Raw genomic sequence first — 16,922 nt, forward strand, 5'->3', positions numbered from 1 at the left:
AACAATCATAGCGATATTCATATTGGGTTTGAACCAGTTTTAATTAACCCTGATTACATCTTAATTACAAGTTTGGAAAAAAAACACAAAGTGGAGGAATTCAATGTAACATCATGATATTAACTCTCATCTCTCTATCTGAGTGTTATGTAACTGCTTGGGGGAGATGAGGCAAAAATAAAAGACTGATAGAGGAAGAAGATAGACCTTTACACAATAAAACAATACATATATTTTTTCTTCTTTTAAATGATACAAACCCCCTTCCAAAAATGAAAAAAATATACAAGAGCAAGAGAAAGAGAGAGAGAATAGTAACATTATAAAATAAAAATTACAATACATGACAAAAAAGATAAAATCACTCCCACTCTGCTGTCAATAAAATCCTCTGCTGCTGTCCTTCCCTCTCAGTCCCTGATGTCACTTCTTTGTCAGCATCAAAATTAATATTACACATTTTAGTTATATTACATTTTTAAAAACTAGAGACAGGGAAAAGTCTTCCTGGATCGGGGTCTGAGGGTTTTAAACAGGTTTGGGGTGGGGGATTCCACATCATCCAAAGTGATGTACACAACATAAAAAGCAACAGCTAGTAGAGCCACGGAATAATAATGCCAGATGTAGAGGTAAATAACCCAGTGAGAACAATAATAAACAACATCAACAGTAATCAATAGCAATATTGACATCAAAGAAATAAACTTAAAAACCATTTATTCTTTTGAGAGAGAAATGTAATCTTTGTGCTGTTCGTCTACCTGTCTTTGACTGTAGATGCCTGAAACTGAGAGCCTGGGTCATAAACTCCAATCAATCTTTTTAGCCTGCAATATCACGACTGAGTCAGATCACGCCGCAGTTAGCAGGAAGTCAGGCAACGCCTGAAACAGAGCAAGGAAAAAATGAAACAGAAATAGGGGAGAGAGACAGAAAGAGAGAGAGAGAGAGAGAGAGAGAGAGAGAGAGAGAGAGCAGAGCAGGTAAGACCGATGCCTCATCTGTTGCTGAGATATGAAAAGTAGTAATAAGGCAGCTGTCTGTTCAAATACAGACACAGGACCTGGTGAGGGTGACGGTGTGTGTGTGTGTGTGTGTGTGTGTGTGTGTGTGTGTGTGTGTGTGTGTGTGTGTGTGCGTGTGTTGTGACATGCTTCAGTCCAGACCACAGGGGTCTGATGAGTAAATTCGATCAGCTCAGCTACACAGACTGCCTGGAGGCCATCTATCTCACGGTTCTCTGCTATAGATCTGTCTTGTCACTGACCGGGCAGGGACGGGCTGCTGGTCAACGCAGGCCGCAGAAGGAATCCCAACATCATGCTTGTGTGTGTGGGTGAAGATGCATAGTCTGGGGAGAGGACGTACAGTAAAGATCAACCCATTCCTCCCCTCCCTCACTCCCTTGAAGCATCATGCTAACTAGCCCAGGATTAGTACTGTAATAATAACCCAGGAGCTAAGCTGGAGCGCTCCCACTCACAGACACCAGGCCTGGAGAGGTGGCCCGAGGCCAGGGCAGCTCAGGCTGGGGAGAACCCCGCTGTGCCGAGCGAGCGAGACTGTACAGACAGGAAAGAGCAGAGTGCAGCATGCTGAAAAAGCAAGCGGCCGCGAATGAAGTGAAGAGCGAGCGAACCACATATCTGAATCATTAGCAGTCTGTTTGAGATTTCTTTACATCTGTTTTATCTTGCTGGTAGACTGACTTGTGCTGTTTTTCTCTGGCTTGTGTATTTATGAAACAAATGTACAAGAAAACCCAGAGCCACACCATTCTTCATTCTGTTCACCCACCCTCTAGTCCTTGTTACCTGGCGAGTGGCAATTCTAACCACCCAGAGTAATCAATTTACAAAAAAGTCCTGAATCAATCTCACCTTAAATGCTTTTTAAAATCTTACTTTTCTGCAATAATTTCATTTAGAATATATAAAGATATAGTCTGTATGTGTGTTATTAGAGCTCAGTTTGCACCTTTGTACATGCTATAAAAACAAGGCATAAAGAGGCAGTATGTGTACATGTGTGTGTGCGCCTGTGTGTGATGTTCCCTGCTCTCTGAGGCCCTCGCCCTCTTGTAGTCAAAGACACCGTTCCAAGGAGAGCTGGGCTCCAGACGGAGCATGTCAGAGAGAAAGGCAGTGCTATGCATGTGTGTGTGCGTGCATGTGTTTGCTGGTTTACTTTAACACTATCTATGATTGTTAGAGGAGGTTTAGCTGGTGAACTAGGAGTCTGTGCCACTGGGACTCAGGGGAAACTACTCGCAGTGTACAAGCCATGTTAGGTGAGGTGGGAAGGCTGGTTAACAGTTACTGGAGCCCCCTCAAAGCTTTCCTTCCACTGCTGCCTTCCCCATGTGGTCCCCGCAGCAGCGTTTCTTCAGTCTTCTCAAGTTCCCCTGGGGAGAAAATTATTTCTGAGGGGAGTCATGATCTTTCCACAGGTGGTCCTCATAAGAAATAGGGGCAGAACAGGAGAGAGACAGGAGGAAGGTTATACAAAAGTCAAAAGCTCTGAGAGAACGGTGTGCCAGAGAGTCAGTGTGTGTGTACGTGTGTGTGTGTGTGTGTGTGTGTGTGTGTGTGTGTGTGCGTGTGTGTGTGTGTGTGTGTGTGTGAAAGTGAATGGTCTTGCGTTGCAGTGAACACCGTTTAGTGCCCAGTGTCTCTAGTTCCATTCACTGCTGGCTGGATTAACTTTTGCTTGTATGTGTTTGTGTGCCTGAATCCAATAAGCATACAGCAATAGGCTTCCCTGAGTGGAGTGGGCCAAGTTCAAGAGTCAGTCAGACAACACCCAACAGCCCCACTCTTCAGTCTTAGAGACACACTTTTCTCTACGTCCTCACGCCACATCCTCATTTTCCACTCTTTGACAAACAAAAGAACATCTGATGGCTGGGAACAGGCCTCGTCTCTCTTCCGTTGTCTTGTTCGTGTCACTCCAGGGCTGCGGGCTTGAGATACAGGCACTTAATAAAGTCCCTTCATCTTACAGGAAAAGTGGTTTAGGGGACAGTGTGCACATTATCAGTGTAGGTGGGTAGCCGGGCTGTAAGGGAGCGCGCATCCCCTGAGGAAAGTGTTGACTGGCTGCTGTTCCTACTGGCAGCCATGAAGGTGGGAGCTGTGCTACTGGGACGGGGCATCTGGACTTTCACTGGCCAGGAGTTTGTTACAGACATTTAGCCATTCAAGACACAATGAGAGTTCGTCCCTCCTCCCGTAGGACGTGTCCCAGAGGGGCCCTCATCGCGACAGAGGATCGGTGGGAGATCTGACACGAGACTGTCTTTGAGGTGTTGGTTTTACATGTGTGTGTGTTGGACTGTGCTCTTAGCTCACTGGAGCTTTCAGGAATCTAGTTTGTCAGTGTGGGATAGGGATTACACAGAACACATTTACATCCTCCTGTATCACCCCCTGTGCTGCCAGAGCAGTAGTGTTTGGGCTGTGTCTCTCATCAGCAGTCTTTGTTTTCCAGAGACAGCTGTGCAGTGGCACGGTGCAGCTCGGAGCTCACCCTGCGGGTTGAGGCCAGTGGCGTGGCTAAAGAGCCCTTGTAGGCTGAAGGGGGTGGACTGTCAGCTTCCCCACTGCCTGTCCCGTCCTCCTCCATCTCCATGCGTCCATTACTTTGACTCTCCCTTTCCCTCTCCCCCTCTGGCCGTACTTTCTTGTCATCCGACTCTTCCAGCGAGGCCTCCATGCGCTGGTCCTCGCTCCAGCGCCTTTTGAAGCGCAGCTTGAGGGGGATGCACTTGGTCTGGGGAGCGCCTGCTGAGCCGGTCTGAGGTGGGGGCGTGCTGCTGTCCCCTGGCTCAGGGGTCTCGGTCTTGAGGGTCGGCAGCATCCGATGAGCATTGGAGTGTGCGTGCTGTGAGGTGAAGAAAGGCATCAGGCCAGGGGGAGGAGGAGCGGGGGCTTTGAAGACGTCCTCGTCCAGGTCCTCATGGTCCTGATGGTGAGATGCAGCTGTGCCATTGGCAAGGTGGTGGTGGTGGTGGTGGTGGTGGTGATGGTGGTGGTGGTTCGGGGCTCTGGAGTGGCGAGGGGAGAAGAGCTCAAATTCTTCATCTCTTTCATCTGGGTCTTCATCACTAATATCAGTCACTTCCACCTCTTCCTCTGACTCAATATCAGATATGGGCTCCACCTGGACAAGTAGGAAAAGGTTTAAACAACGTTCAATATTAGAAAAGTAGCTCCTAAACACAAGTTTTATTACTTCAGTGTTTATTTTATACTTCTAAACTCTAAAGATGTTGTATAATACATTTCATAGTGTACTGTGTAGTTAATAGTCAAGACATATTTGGCTTGTGTGTCTCACCTTTATCTTGGGAAGTCCTGCACTGTTCAGGGACTGTGTTGAGGAGGAGGCAGAGATCAAGCCTGAGCCACTGGCTGAGCTCAGGTCACTGCCAAATGACATGGAGGAGCCCAAACCAGAGGTAGATGACATGGACCCGGACCCGGAGCCTGAGGAAAGTGAGCTCTGCCTGGGTTTAGTCTGGCTTTGTGCTTCCCTCTGCTTCCTGCCCAGTGGTGGTGGCTGCAGCTTGAACTTGAAGGGAGACATGTGTGGGGGCTCCTCACCCAGGTGAAGGGGGTGATGCATGGGATGGGAATGTGGGTGAGGGTGAGGGTGAGCAGTGTGAGGTGGATGTGGGTGGTGGTGAGCCGCGTGCCCTAGGGGCGTGTGGTGGTGCCGCTCTCCCCCCCTCTCGCCTCCCCCTGCTGTTGTAGCTCTTTCGGCTCTCTCCCCCCTCTCTCCAGCCAGACTGGCCTTCTCCGTGGTGGGCCGGTGGGGCTGCGGGATGACGATGTTGGGGTAGTGGAGGAAAGCTCTGGGACTGAGGCCGTAGTTGTACACGGACTGGGTGTGGGCCTGCAGGTAGCGATTCATGTCCTCTGGGTTGAAGGAGAAGTGGGAGCCTAACATTGGGGACAAGGTGGGTGAGGGAGTGTAGGGGAGGTGAGACGTCGGCGTCATAGAGAGAGCCGGTGACAGAGGAGGGGCTAAGAGGCCGGCTCCCCCTGGCCCTGGCAGAGGGGACACGGGGAAGGGCGACAGGGGCTCTGTGTGGATGCGGTGCCCTGCGGTACCACGGGAGGATGGGTGCCCAGCGGGGTTCCCTGGTCCTCCATACATACGGAACAAGGTTTCGTGGGGCAGCCGAGGATGGATCATACTCCTGAAGCCGCCTCCTCCACCCCCAGGTCCCCCTCCGGTCACGCCCCTTTCACTCCTCTCTTCTCCCGCCCCGGCGTTGCCCTCCTCGATCTCAGAATTGACCGAGGTGCCGTCACTGCAGTCGCTGACGGAGCCGCGAGCCATCCTTCGAGCCACCGAGGTGAACATGCTGCCAGGGCTGCGCAGGTCCTCATTAGGAGAGAGGACTTCTGAGGGCGTGGAAGGAGGGAAACGGAAGTGAGTCCCTGCTCCGGTGGGGACAGGAGGAGCACTCTGAGGAACACTGCTCCCTGGAAACAAGAGAACACAGTGAAATAACATGATTTCTTCTGTATCCTCCTGAGTAGTCAGAATATCCTAGTATATAAGGATGCACACACACTGTCCAAACGTACCAGTGGAGCTCATGTCGATGAAAGGGTAGTTGACCAGAACCAGTTTATTGAAGTTGAACTTATAGGTGAACCTCTTGCCTTTGGTCTTATGTAGGATCCTCTTGTTGTAGTAGTATCTAGAAACGCGTAAAACACAAGCTGATTAAACCTGTCACGTACCTAACGTATGTAAACACAAATGTCAGCTCCATTATTCATGTGCTACTATTTGCTAGACAGAATAAAAAATATAAAAATGCTGTTTTATAGCAGTAAACCAAATCATTTAAAATACACAGCTTGTTTTATTTGCTCACAGGAAGCGGATGGTTAAATTAGAGACAACCCACAGACGAGTGACCGATCAGTGGAGCAGAGCAGTGGAACAGAATCATGTTTGTGTAGATAAAAAACAAATTAAGAGGTCAGAGGTGAATGTATGCAGCTCTGCCACTGCATTAGGCTATTTTAAGCTGTATTTGTGAGCCGTGTTGGCAGTGTGCTTGTGTTTTTGTGCTCATCTTTAAATGCGCTAGACGTTGAGGAATTTAAACAAATTTACAGCTTAGACTTAGACTTGTGTAAGTGTCCCATACAACAGTACACGCTGTCATTCATTTTGCTAGGCGGACCCATCTCTTTATGTAACACCAAAGCAAAGCCACCAATAATTCACCCCATCTTTATCTGTTTATGTAATGGCCATTCTGTGTTCCTCTCCCTCTCCCCCATGGCTCTGCCTACAGTACGAGGCTCCATTTTTATTAACCTTTGTCCAGCTACAGCTCTTTATGTAACATCTCTCTGCTTTCTTCCCCAGATCCACATCCACTTTATGTAACCTCTAGATCCCTGGCTGCCAAACCTCACACAGTAAGGGAGTCGGAGCGAGGGGAAGCAGATAAAGAGCGAGACAAGGAGCGGACACGGTGTGTATGTCTCAGACAGAGGAAAGAGAGAGCAGATGTGTGCGCCGTGCTCATCAGAAGCACCACCTATGCCCTCAACACCACCCCTGGCTATCGGACATGGGGCCTAAGCAGGCTGCACATTGCTCCTTGTGTCTGTGCCTGTCTGCTGTTAGAAAGCAGATAGGCTTCCCTTCCTTCAGCTCGAGTCCGCTCACACAAGTTAAGCCAAGTGCACTGGCAAAGATCGAGGCTTCAGGATGTGCAGGTAATGCTGAGCTAATCAAAGCCCATTGACTATCATTACACTGAATGGTAGTTATCCTGACAGCTGTGTGTTTGTCTGCCGGGTGGAGGTAGGTGGGGGTGTCCCTTCACCCCTCCTTATTATGCTTATTACACAGATTTGTTGGGCTGTTTTTGCTCTGAGAACAGACTGTTGCTCTTTTTCACTTCTCTCCCTCCCCCTTTATCCTATTGATACCTCACTCTTTTTTCTCTCTCATCAACCCCCCCCCCCCCCCTCTTTTTTATCCCCACTTGTCCCCTGAGGTGATGGGGAAGGGTGAGAGAGAGGGAGAGGCAGAGAGACAGGACAAAACAATGTTTATGCCAGACACAAAGCTGCGTGTAATTTCGGCTCGGAGGGAGACACTCGCGAGGGCCGGGAAGGAGGGGAGAGGAGCAACCGGGGGCAACGGGACGGACGCAGGCAGGCAGGAAGTCAAGCAGAATCATCAAAACCACTGCAAGACTGATCAAATTAGCCGATGAAAGTGAACAGGCTGCGCTGTGGCCCATGTTGGGGTCAAATACATTGGTTTGTCAAATACAAACCAAATGCAGAACATTAAAACAATATAATCATGTGTGTATTATGCAGCAGTATTACAACCATGGCTCGTACCATTTGTGGTGTGTTGCACTACTTTCACCATCTAACATCAAACCTAAAAGTTCAGAACACAGCAACAAGTCTCCAAAATGATGAATCAGCTGAACATAAGAGTGTCCCGCTAAATAGAACGCACTGCATGGCTGTTTGCCTGAACTGCATTGTTCTGTTCTAGACGACTAACAACTAAGTGTCTATCATATCTATGCACACGGATGCAGCCCACAGACCAATAATAGCGCCGCGCTGACATGAGTCTCAGTCTGGCGTGTGGCAGTCGGCTGGTTGGAAGCGGAGCCAACTACAGCGTTGTGTGCGCCCGGCTGCACACGCACGCACGCACACGCACGCACGCACGCACGCACGCACGCACGCACGCACGCACGCACGCACGCACGCACGCACGCACACACTGTTAATATCTGTACAGTGAACGCTGAAACGCACATTTGAGGGCAGACAATAACTGTGTAATCCTATAGCTGCGGCGGCTGGAGCTGTGTTTAGAGCACATGGTCAGCCGTGCTCCTCCCCTCCCCTCCTCCTGCACCGTCATACAGGCAGACGGTCTTTGAAGAACATTTGAACTCACTTCAAAAGAGAAGAAAGAGATTCTTTGAGTGCCTGCGTTTAGCTGCCCACCGTACTCGCGTTACACACACACACACACACACACACACACACACACACACACACACACACACACACACGTGTGTGTACGTACACACACCCCTGCCGTCTCAACTGTCGCCTCATTCAGACGCTCCAATGTGCGTGCCGCCCCCCAGAGCGCAGCATCCAGGAGACGCCGCTTTATCCCGCGCGCTGTCTGAACCTAAGGAGTAGATTGAACAATCAATGCAAGTATGGATTTAGGAAAAGCCTTCAGGGAAAGCGAGGAGAGGTTTTCTATCAACTCAGTTGTTACTGTGTGTGCTTCTAGGCCAGGGATTAAGGTTGTGATTACACAGACCTGCTGTGGTCCAAAACATTATGATCAAAGCACGGAGAGAAACACCGGAGTGCAGGAATCCTGTCCTAACATTTCACATCAGCAAAAAAACCTGATGAAATAATGATTAAGACCTCATAATAGGGCAAAATGTTCACATCAACGTACATACATGCATATCAGTGTCACTAAACTAGGTTGACCTAAGCCACTTGTGTGTGCGTGGACAGGCTGTGCTTTGCCCATTGTTGGGCTGTAAATAGGCGCTGACTGTGACAGGAAGTTGGGATTACAATACTCCCCATGAGCCCCCTGTTTATTTTCTGCCTCTTTCGTCAGCGTTGGCTGCTACACACACGTCCTCGTCGCCACACGCGCACACACACACGCGCACACACACACCAGCTGCTCGCGTTCAGGTGCGCGCGTGTGCAAGGTGCAGACATGATGGTGCTTTGTGTGGAAGCCAGGTCTGATGAGTGTTTACTGTCTCAAAAAAGGAAATAAAATGAGTTTGTGTAAGGATGTGGGTATGATTAGGCAGCGCGTCACATGCTGTGAATGTGCATGTGTGGAGGAGTATTCGTGTGATTGTTTGTGACACGACTATGGGGTAAGAATATGTATTTATGTTGAGCACACTGTCGAACGCGGCTGGCTGAAAATAAAGGCCTCATTCAGTCGCGGACAATGCCAGTGCTCATGTGCCCTGAACACATACATCCTACAGATACAGACAATGGAAGACAATGCACACAGGCATACGTTCAACACAACCTCATACAGCGGTGGTGCTGCTGGGTGCTCCCTCTGCACTTTCTCTTGGGCGCTGGGCGTTTCCACACAGTGTGCGTCTGTGGACGGAGGCCTTCTGACCTACAAACAGGCCCAGCCAGCTAGGTAAGTAACACTGTGTGCATATGCAGCAGTATTTCCTGCAGCGTGTGCCGTGAATGTGGGCAATGAGGTGACTTGTAAATACACATCAAACAAGCCGTTTAAAAATGGCAGCCGTATTCCAGGGCAGTCAAGTATTGCACAATGAACATAATCAGAGCCCATCCACTTCAAAATAGGTTAATAGATGCATGTGGTCTGACACGTTCAAAAGGTAAATATGTCTTTGTGAGTTTGCAGCACCACCAAACCCATACATGTTGTGTAACCTTTATTCTATTGATATGATTTTCTGTGGTGGCAGTTTTCCATCTGTGGCAGCCCATCACCACTAAATGAACGCTGTAAATGAAGCAAAGCCTCCAAACACGTGTGCAAGCAAGCGTGCGAGGGGCGAGAGCCCGTGTACAATGGTGCATTTGTGTATGCCAATGTGTGCATGTGGTGTATTGTTAATCTCTGCCAGCTGTGCGTGGCAGTCCCCCTGACCTCTGACCATGGCGATGGAGCCGGTGCCGACTGCTGGCTGTGGGGCCTGGAGGTCTCGAGGAGCTGGGACCTCTTAGCGTAATTGCGCTCATTAAACTGGCGTTCTGCAGTGACTGATTGGCAACAGGCTCCGTCTCCCATACTTTCCTCCGTTGATCAGTACAAGTCTCATTTCTGAGGGTGAGATGATGAATCAGGAGGAGGTGAAGGCCTTTTTATTGCTGGACCCAGTTTTTCATCCTACCGCATAATCCCTAATGATGCAAATGCAGTCAAGGCCTGAGGACTGTGTCTCCTTTTATTCATTACCAAAACATCAAAGCTTAAGTAATATTCTGGCAGAAGGTGAGAATGATTTAGAAAGGAGCTGCCACGCTGTGGACAACGGCAACGTGTCAGCTGCTCATATTTTACTGCTTTCTCCTTTGATACAAGATGGAGCTAATTCAAGTCTCAAATAAAAACAAGACTATGTGTGATCCCAGCCAGCTTCAGGGCGCTCAGGCACAGACACACGCGCTCTCTTCCAGTCTAATCCTCTCAACAGGAGTGGGAATTTCACAGCGGCCGTGGGAGCGGGAGACCGAGATGACGCATGAACCGAGGCTGCGTCCCCTCAACGGAAAGCCAACACATACGCACATGTCCACACGCACAATACAGCGGGCCTGATAAAGGGAATTTCCACCATGTGCATGGCAGACAGGAAAGAATACAATCATGGAGGTAAAAATAATAATTACAAAGGCTAAGTGATAAAAATAACACTTCAAAACAGGCGTGTCTTTTCAAGTACAGGAGTGTGTGAGTGCATGTTAATTGCAACATGCTGATTGTGGTCTCCGTTATTAGCAGACTCCAGGTTTTCTCCACATGAGGGGTACAAGGTGGCTTGCTCTCCAACAGCTCGCTCCATATGGGGACTCTTACCACGCACATGTGTGTTTGTGTGCCTCTTTTATAACCTTATTAATCTTTAGTGTCATTAATCCTCTTGCCACATTACTTTTCATGTGGGTCTTGACGGGCTTGATGTGCTGCGTTCTTTGTGTTGAAGGGATTGATGACATATCTGGTGTCAAATCAGGTAACAGGGCAGATGTGTGTGTGTTTGTGTGTTTGTGTTTTTGTGTGTGTGTGTGTGTGTGTGTGTGTGTGTGTGTGTGTGTGTGTGTGTGTGTGTGTGTGTGTGTGTGTGTGTGTGTGTTCAGAATCCTTCCCAACCTGCTTATAGTCTGCTTATAGACACAGTGCGGAGCGGCCTAGAGGTTGGTTGGGGACACAAGACAAGCGCAGAGTAAACTTAAAAACTTGTTGATAATCAGCCTTTAAGGCCGGTTCATCAGAGGACACTAAGACCCACTATATATAAGCACTTACTGTAGCTTAATCTCCAAATCTGCTCCAGCTCTGGGACACGCTATAAATACCCTGCCTGACCACAAGTCTTCCTAGCCACATTCCTGTGCGTTCTAATTCACAAATTCTCAATCCAGACTCCAAGTCTGAATGGGTACGGGTGCGTTTGTGTCTAATACATGTAGACACACATTAGCAAACCATGTTAATTCCCTCTGTCCCCATAGGATCCCATCTGTAACAAACGTTATCCTAATCTCACCAGTTTAAATGAGCGTACATAAGTCCTCTCAGCCCCAAATTAAGCAATTCAGTGTATTTCCCTCTTTTAATGGCCTGGGTGGCTTTCTTCAAAGTGCTTAGGATAATCTTGCATCTTATTTGCGGTAAACAGCAAGATTAGGACATAAGACAGTGAATGAGACACTATGCTCACCACAGCTGGTACCAGCTCAGAGCTCAGAGGAGGTTCCTGGGCATACTGTGATTTTTGCTAAACTAAACATCAGATCCGGTCTAAAAACTGACTACACTAAATCATCAATTGAAAAAAGGCACTTCCCCTAAGCAGGAAATTGTAGGACCTCTACTGCTACTGACCACAGGGGTGAGGGTCAGAACATACATAACTTGGCCAATAACTTTGAGGCTTCACCTTTACTGCAGCTCCTGTTGTACCATCCACCCATCTTTCCATTACTCTATCCAAACATGATCTTAATTGCTTTTCCTGGGAAGGGTCGCAGGGATGTAGGAGCCAAACCCAGCTGTCGCTGCGAGGAAGGGTAGACTTGGACAAGTCAACAGTCCCCAGCTTGCATAATGCCTGGGACGCCTTGGTGGCCGTCAGCGTGCATGTGCTAGACATGAGTGGGTGAATTTGTGGTTTATACCCTGCTAGGGAGCTCGGCTGTTTGTGGACACTTTTGCTACTGATGTACCAGCAAAATCCGAGGCTCACTCTCCAAAATGCAGAAGTCAGCGGTCAGTCCACCTACAGTCACCTCCAGCTCAAATGACAACACAGTACAGTCCGATACACTTGGGGCGACATCTGACAGGTTAAGCCCACTCATGTGGTTGATTTCAGAGGAGGGCGGCCTGTTCTTAACACACTGCTCAACATTGCCTTTCTAAATATATACTGGTTTGTGTGACTGAATTTCAAGGTCAATGTTATTCACTTAGACCATCTGGCCTCTTCGTTTTAAATATGTTCATCATAATCATCAATTGGAATTAATGGTCCTGAAGATGAAAAATATTTAAGAACAGGAACAAAGAGACATATATAAACGTTGCAGAGCAAAAAACAAGCAGATCAGGCAAACACGTGTGCCTTCATACCTCAGAGCCCTGCTCAGCTTATCGTAGTTCATCTGGGGCTTACACTTCCTCGCCCCCCACAGCCGAGCCACCTCATCTGGGTCCTTGATGACGAACTCGCCGTAGTCCCCCTGCCAGGCTATTACGTCATGGTACTCCTCCTTCCTGAGCAGCTCCAAGATAAAGTGCCACAGCTGGATCTGTCTGGACCCAGGGCTCGACTCTGGCTTGTATGCCCATTCTGGAAAGGCAAACCCTTGAACAAAGAGACAAGGGTATTGGGTTAGAAGGGGTCACAGCGAGTAGCGAGTACAAGTCTTATTTATAGATTAATATGAATAAACAGATTTTTGACGGTCATGTGAACCCAGATGAGCCTCCCTTCTGCCTGTGTGAGGAAAACCTTTGTGAAAGAAAGCCAAAAGGATTAAGCTACAATACAATTAGGTGTCAACAGTTGTAGCCGATTCAGGTGAGTAGAGTCTGTTCTTCAAGAGAAAAGAGGATTACGGGTGTCTAAGCTAAGTATAGATCACGTATAACACTGCAGCTTAGTTGAGAACAGTGTGAAGTGTCCTCATTCATATTTGCCCGTTTAGTTTCCTTTTTCTGAATTTTTTTCTCTTCCAGGAAAATCTTCAACAATTAATGTGGAAGAGAATGAAGAAGTGAAGAATAGAAGGAAGAATGAGAAGAAGATTTCACAAACGCTGGCCTGACAGGCAGCCAAGGACACCGCTATACATTTGATTATCTTGGTCTTCAAAGACTGTCTGGTGCTTTTAAAAAAACCACACATCTCCACTGGCATCAGGTCATCGCCTCACCGCAGCAGCTCTGCCTGCACACACACACACACACACACACACACACACACACACACACACACACACACACACACACACACACACACACACACACACACACACACACACACACACACTGAAACTATAACACTGAAAGTTGTAGCGTTAGTGGGCTTCATGGAACAGTTCGGCGCATGAAACTCTCCTTCTTTCTTTCCTTTCGTGCAGTCACTCTTTCCTCTGACTGGAGGAAAAACAACGCGACCAGTCATCTCGCCTGTCTATCCCTCCATCTCTCGCCGCCCGCCGCTTGAAGGAAACACAAGGTATACGCTGCAGACCGAGACTGTGGGCGTGGGTACATGACCGTTTGTGTTAGCATGTGTGTGACCAAATGTACAAGTTTGAAAGAGTCAACTGCGCATGTTTGAAAATGTTTACGCAAGTCTCCCACCAACATTCTGTTGCCTGGGTGGTCAAGAAAATTTGACACGGCTGAGCAAAACACAGCATTACAGTGTTATATTCAGCCAGATATAGCTTGGACTGGAATTTTATTTTATCAACAATCGTCCTCACAGTACAGATAAATGCACAAGTGAGAAGATTGAGTCACCAACGAAACAGCGCCCACCCTGCTGAAGTGTCGCTGTGCAGGCATGGCGTATGAATGGGCCTGATAGCGCATCTACTGACGTGTTGTGTGGACAAGGTGGGCTAAGATCTATTTTCCCTATGATGTGATGACATCCACTACATTTAGGTTGAATTAAAACAAACACTCAGACTTAGCTCAAAACCCCATTTTCAGATTATTACAAGTTCCAAGTCCTTTTTATTACAATGCTGTTGTTTTCAAGCATGCCCAGGTTACATATTCACAGGGTTTATTTTATTACTTCCTACTCCGGCATGCCATGCAAAGGCATATGGAAGCCAGTGTTTGCGCTGCACTGAGCCACGCGGCATGCAAATGGAGACAAAGGATGTGACAGGTTGCGCTGCAGATTGTGGAACAAACAGGCGCAAATCATCAGATTACAGATACACAGGACTGCGAGTGGATTTGCTGGATGACGGCCCTGATAATCTCTGCTGCACTGGCCCGCTCTTACCTCGCTGTTGCATAACACCAAAACCATGACGGCATATCTACCGGATATCTATGAATTTGTAGACAAGCTTTTATCAACATATGGCAACGGCTTTCGATGCTGTAGAATAAAAAGCAAGATCTATTAAGCACATCTGGGTTTCAGTTCAAATGAGGTGGAAAGGAAAATTATCCTCCAACGTGTCTTATTCATTAAACGTAGGCTACTAGCTGTTCTCCGCCACAATTTCTTGTGGTTTTCCTCCACAGCGATGTTTGTGTGACTTGTTCATGAGTCACTCAGTTGTCCAGCCTACTCAGAAGTCATTTTTCAATTAAAAATAAAGCTTTGTGAATATCAGTCAAACAATGCAGATGATGCCTACACGTTTTCCATTGCCAGATCCCAGACAGGCTTTCAACAGTGTTGAATGTTACGCAGGTTGTAGGTGGTCAACAACAGTCAACAAACACGCTTAGCCACTTTATTCAACTACAGATGATTTTCTTCGTATAACAAACTTACCAATGTGTGAAGTGACCATGGGTGTAAAAACTGCATACAATGTACTGCCTTTGTCTACAAGTGTGTTCTCAGACTTTCCAGACCTGAATATGTAGGTTGCAGTTTGCATGCAAATGAAACAACACTCACTCGCTGTCATTTTATTTCCTTTTTCTCTTCCCACCCTCCTCCTCCTCCTCCTCCTCCTCCTGTTTCTCTTTCAAACAAACACTTGTGGCACGATCAAACCATGAGTGAACTACAATCATAGAGGAACACAGCGGGGGTTACCATAAACATACTGGCCTTGCTGAGCACGCTCCTCCAATGATAACACACATAATCACTCCCACATACGCAAGGGCGTGCGCACACTCACACACTCCTGCTGCAGAGAACAACACAGTCTTCCAAGGCGTGGTAGACTGATGGAGAGCATATCACAGCAAACGACGTGTGACATGTCAAGTCAAGAGGAAGCTGTTCAAATCCCCAATCTAGCTGAGACGAATAATAATGAATGAACGGTCCACATCTTAACCGACGACCCCGCTGCTGTTGAAATGGCCAAAGCTGCACCAAAGCTCTCAGAGCAGGAGACTGTTTGTAGTATTTAACTGTCTACATGTAAACCAGGTAGTTCAGGAAAATGAGCAAGCAAAACTTAAAAAAACACAATGCACATGAGTAGAGAGTAGAGAGAGAGTTTAAGTTATTCTAATATCACAGTCTGTACACACAGTGACTCTGTGTGCAAATGTACGTAAAGATGGATCTATTGGTCATTTTGACTTGGACACAGACCACAAAGGTCATTGTAGACACACATCATATTTCAGATCAGGTGAATTGGATCCCTAGTAAATACTTAAGAGGACCTGCAGCCGTGCTCATCGTGTGTCATTAGCAACAGAGAGTAGGATGTTTAGGCATATGTGCGCATGTGCAGTATGTGTACTGGGCATACAGAGACACTTTTTATTAGGGTTGTACACTTTAAGAATCTGAACCTCGAATCTGTGTTTTTGTGTCAGTGTACAATCTGTGTGAAACTGTGGGATCAAGGTCAAAAAGTGACCACCGGAAAAGAGACCTGGCCTGACCCCCACCACCACACTTAACCTCGCCAACCTCGACTGTTCCTCTCTTTGGCTCCTCTCCTCACCCCCCCGTCTCTCCTGAGGGAGACACTAGATAGCCATTACAGCATGCACGCACAAGCCTCACACTCTCTCTCCCACACAGGCAGACGGACTCAGCATCAATAATGTAGAGGCTAGTGTGAGGGGTTGACGATAGGGGTGCGCCTAATCTCTGCCCTGGGACACTAGAGAGAGTGTGTCGAGAGTGTGTGTGTGTGTGTGTGTGTGTGTGTGTGTGTGTGTGTGTGTGTGTGTGTGTGTGTGTGTGTGTGTGTGTGTGTAGGGAGAAGTGAGGGGCAGGTGGTAGAAAGTGATGCAAAGGGGATGAAGGGGTAGGAGGATGAAAAGAGGGAGGTGAAAAAGAAGAAGGCAAGATGAGATGGGGTGATCACTAGGATAAGCGGAGAACAGAAAAAAAAAAGTCGCAGAGAAAAAGCGGGGGTGGGAGATCGGGGAAACTAGAGTGGGAAGAGAGAAAGAGAGACAATGGCAAGAGTGGGAAAGGAGAGAGGGGGTGGATGGATGGAGGGAAGAAAGGAGGAGGAGATTAACGGAGGGATGAGATCATAGCTCGTCTGGTAGTCTGTTGTCATCCAGGTCAGATTGCTTACACACCCCCCCCCTCCCCTTCCCACTCCCCTCCGTCCCTTCCCCTCTCCTCCAGGAGTGCGGATGCCTCTTTTCCTCCGTGTGATCTCGGTGGCAGGCCCCTAGCAGGCTTCTTACGCCGCTGCTATTCCAGCTATGTGTGCACAGCCAGTGCAACAATGACCTCCACTCTCTTACACATGGTGAGAGGAGCAAGGGGTGGGGAGGGGGGGGAGGGGGGGGGCAGTGGACATGAAAGCGACGGAGTGAGAAAGAAAAGAAAGAGAAAGTAACAAAAGGCTTGCGAGGATGAGCGATGGCGCTGCACTTTGAAGAGCCTGACACGGCGTGAGGGAAGAATAAATGCCAACGTCTTGGTCAAC

The 16,922-nt window shown here is 48.0% G+C and overlaps 1 protein-coding gene across 2 annotated transcripts in view; it reads right to left on the reverse strand.

Moving 5' to 3' along the window:
• Positions 1 to 22: 22 nt before the first annotated feature.
• The window catches only part of erfl3 (Ets2 repressor factor like 3), a 39,468-nt gene continuing 22,568 nt past the window's right edge, over positions 23 to 16,922 (reverse strand). Inside the window, exons 2-5 of one of the 2 annotated variants that reach the window (XM_029128964.3) lie at positions 12,427 to 12,646; positions 5,601 to 5,716; positions 4,342 to 5,495; positions 23 to 4,164 (exon numbers count right to left, since the gene is read on the reverse strand). In XM_029128964.3, the coding sequence (XP_028984797.1) occupies positions 3,472 to 4,164; positions 4,342 to 5,495; positions 5,601 to 5,716; positions 12,427 to 12,646 (2,183 nt within the window). In that variant the 3' untranslated portion in view covers positions 23 to 3,471. Of the gene's footprint in view, positions 4,165 to 4,341; positions 5,496 to 5,600; positions 5,717 to 12,426; positions 12,662 to 16,922 lie in introns of both variants that reach the window. The other variant, XM_029128963.3, reaches the window with a different exon arrangement.

The sequence above is a fragment of the Betta splendens genome, chromosome 16, assembly GCF_900634795.4.
Source record: "Betta splendens chromosome 16, fBetSpl5.4, whole genome shotgun sequence".
NCBI classification, from domain to species: Eukaryota; Metazoa; Chordata; class Actinopteri; order Anabantiformes; family Osphronemidae; genus Betta; species Betta splendens.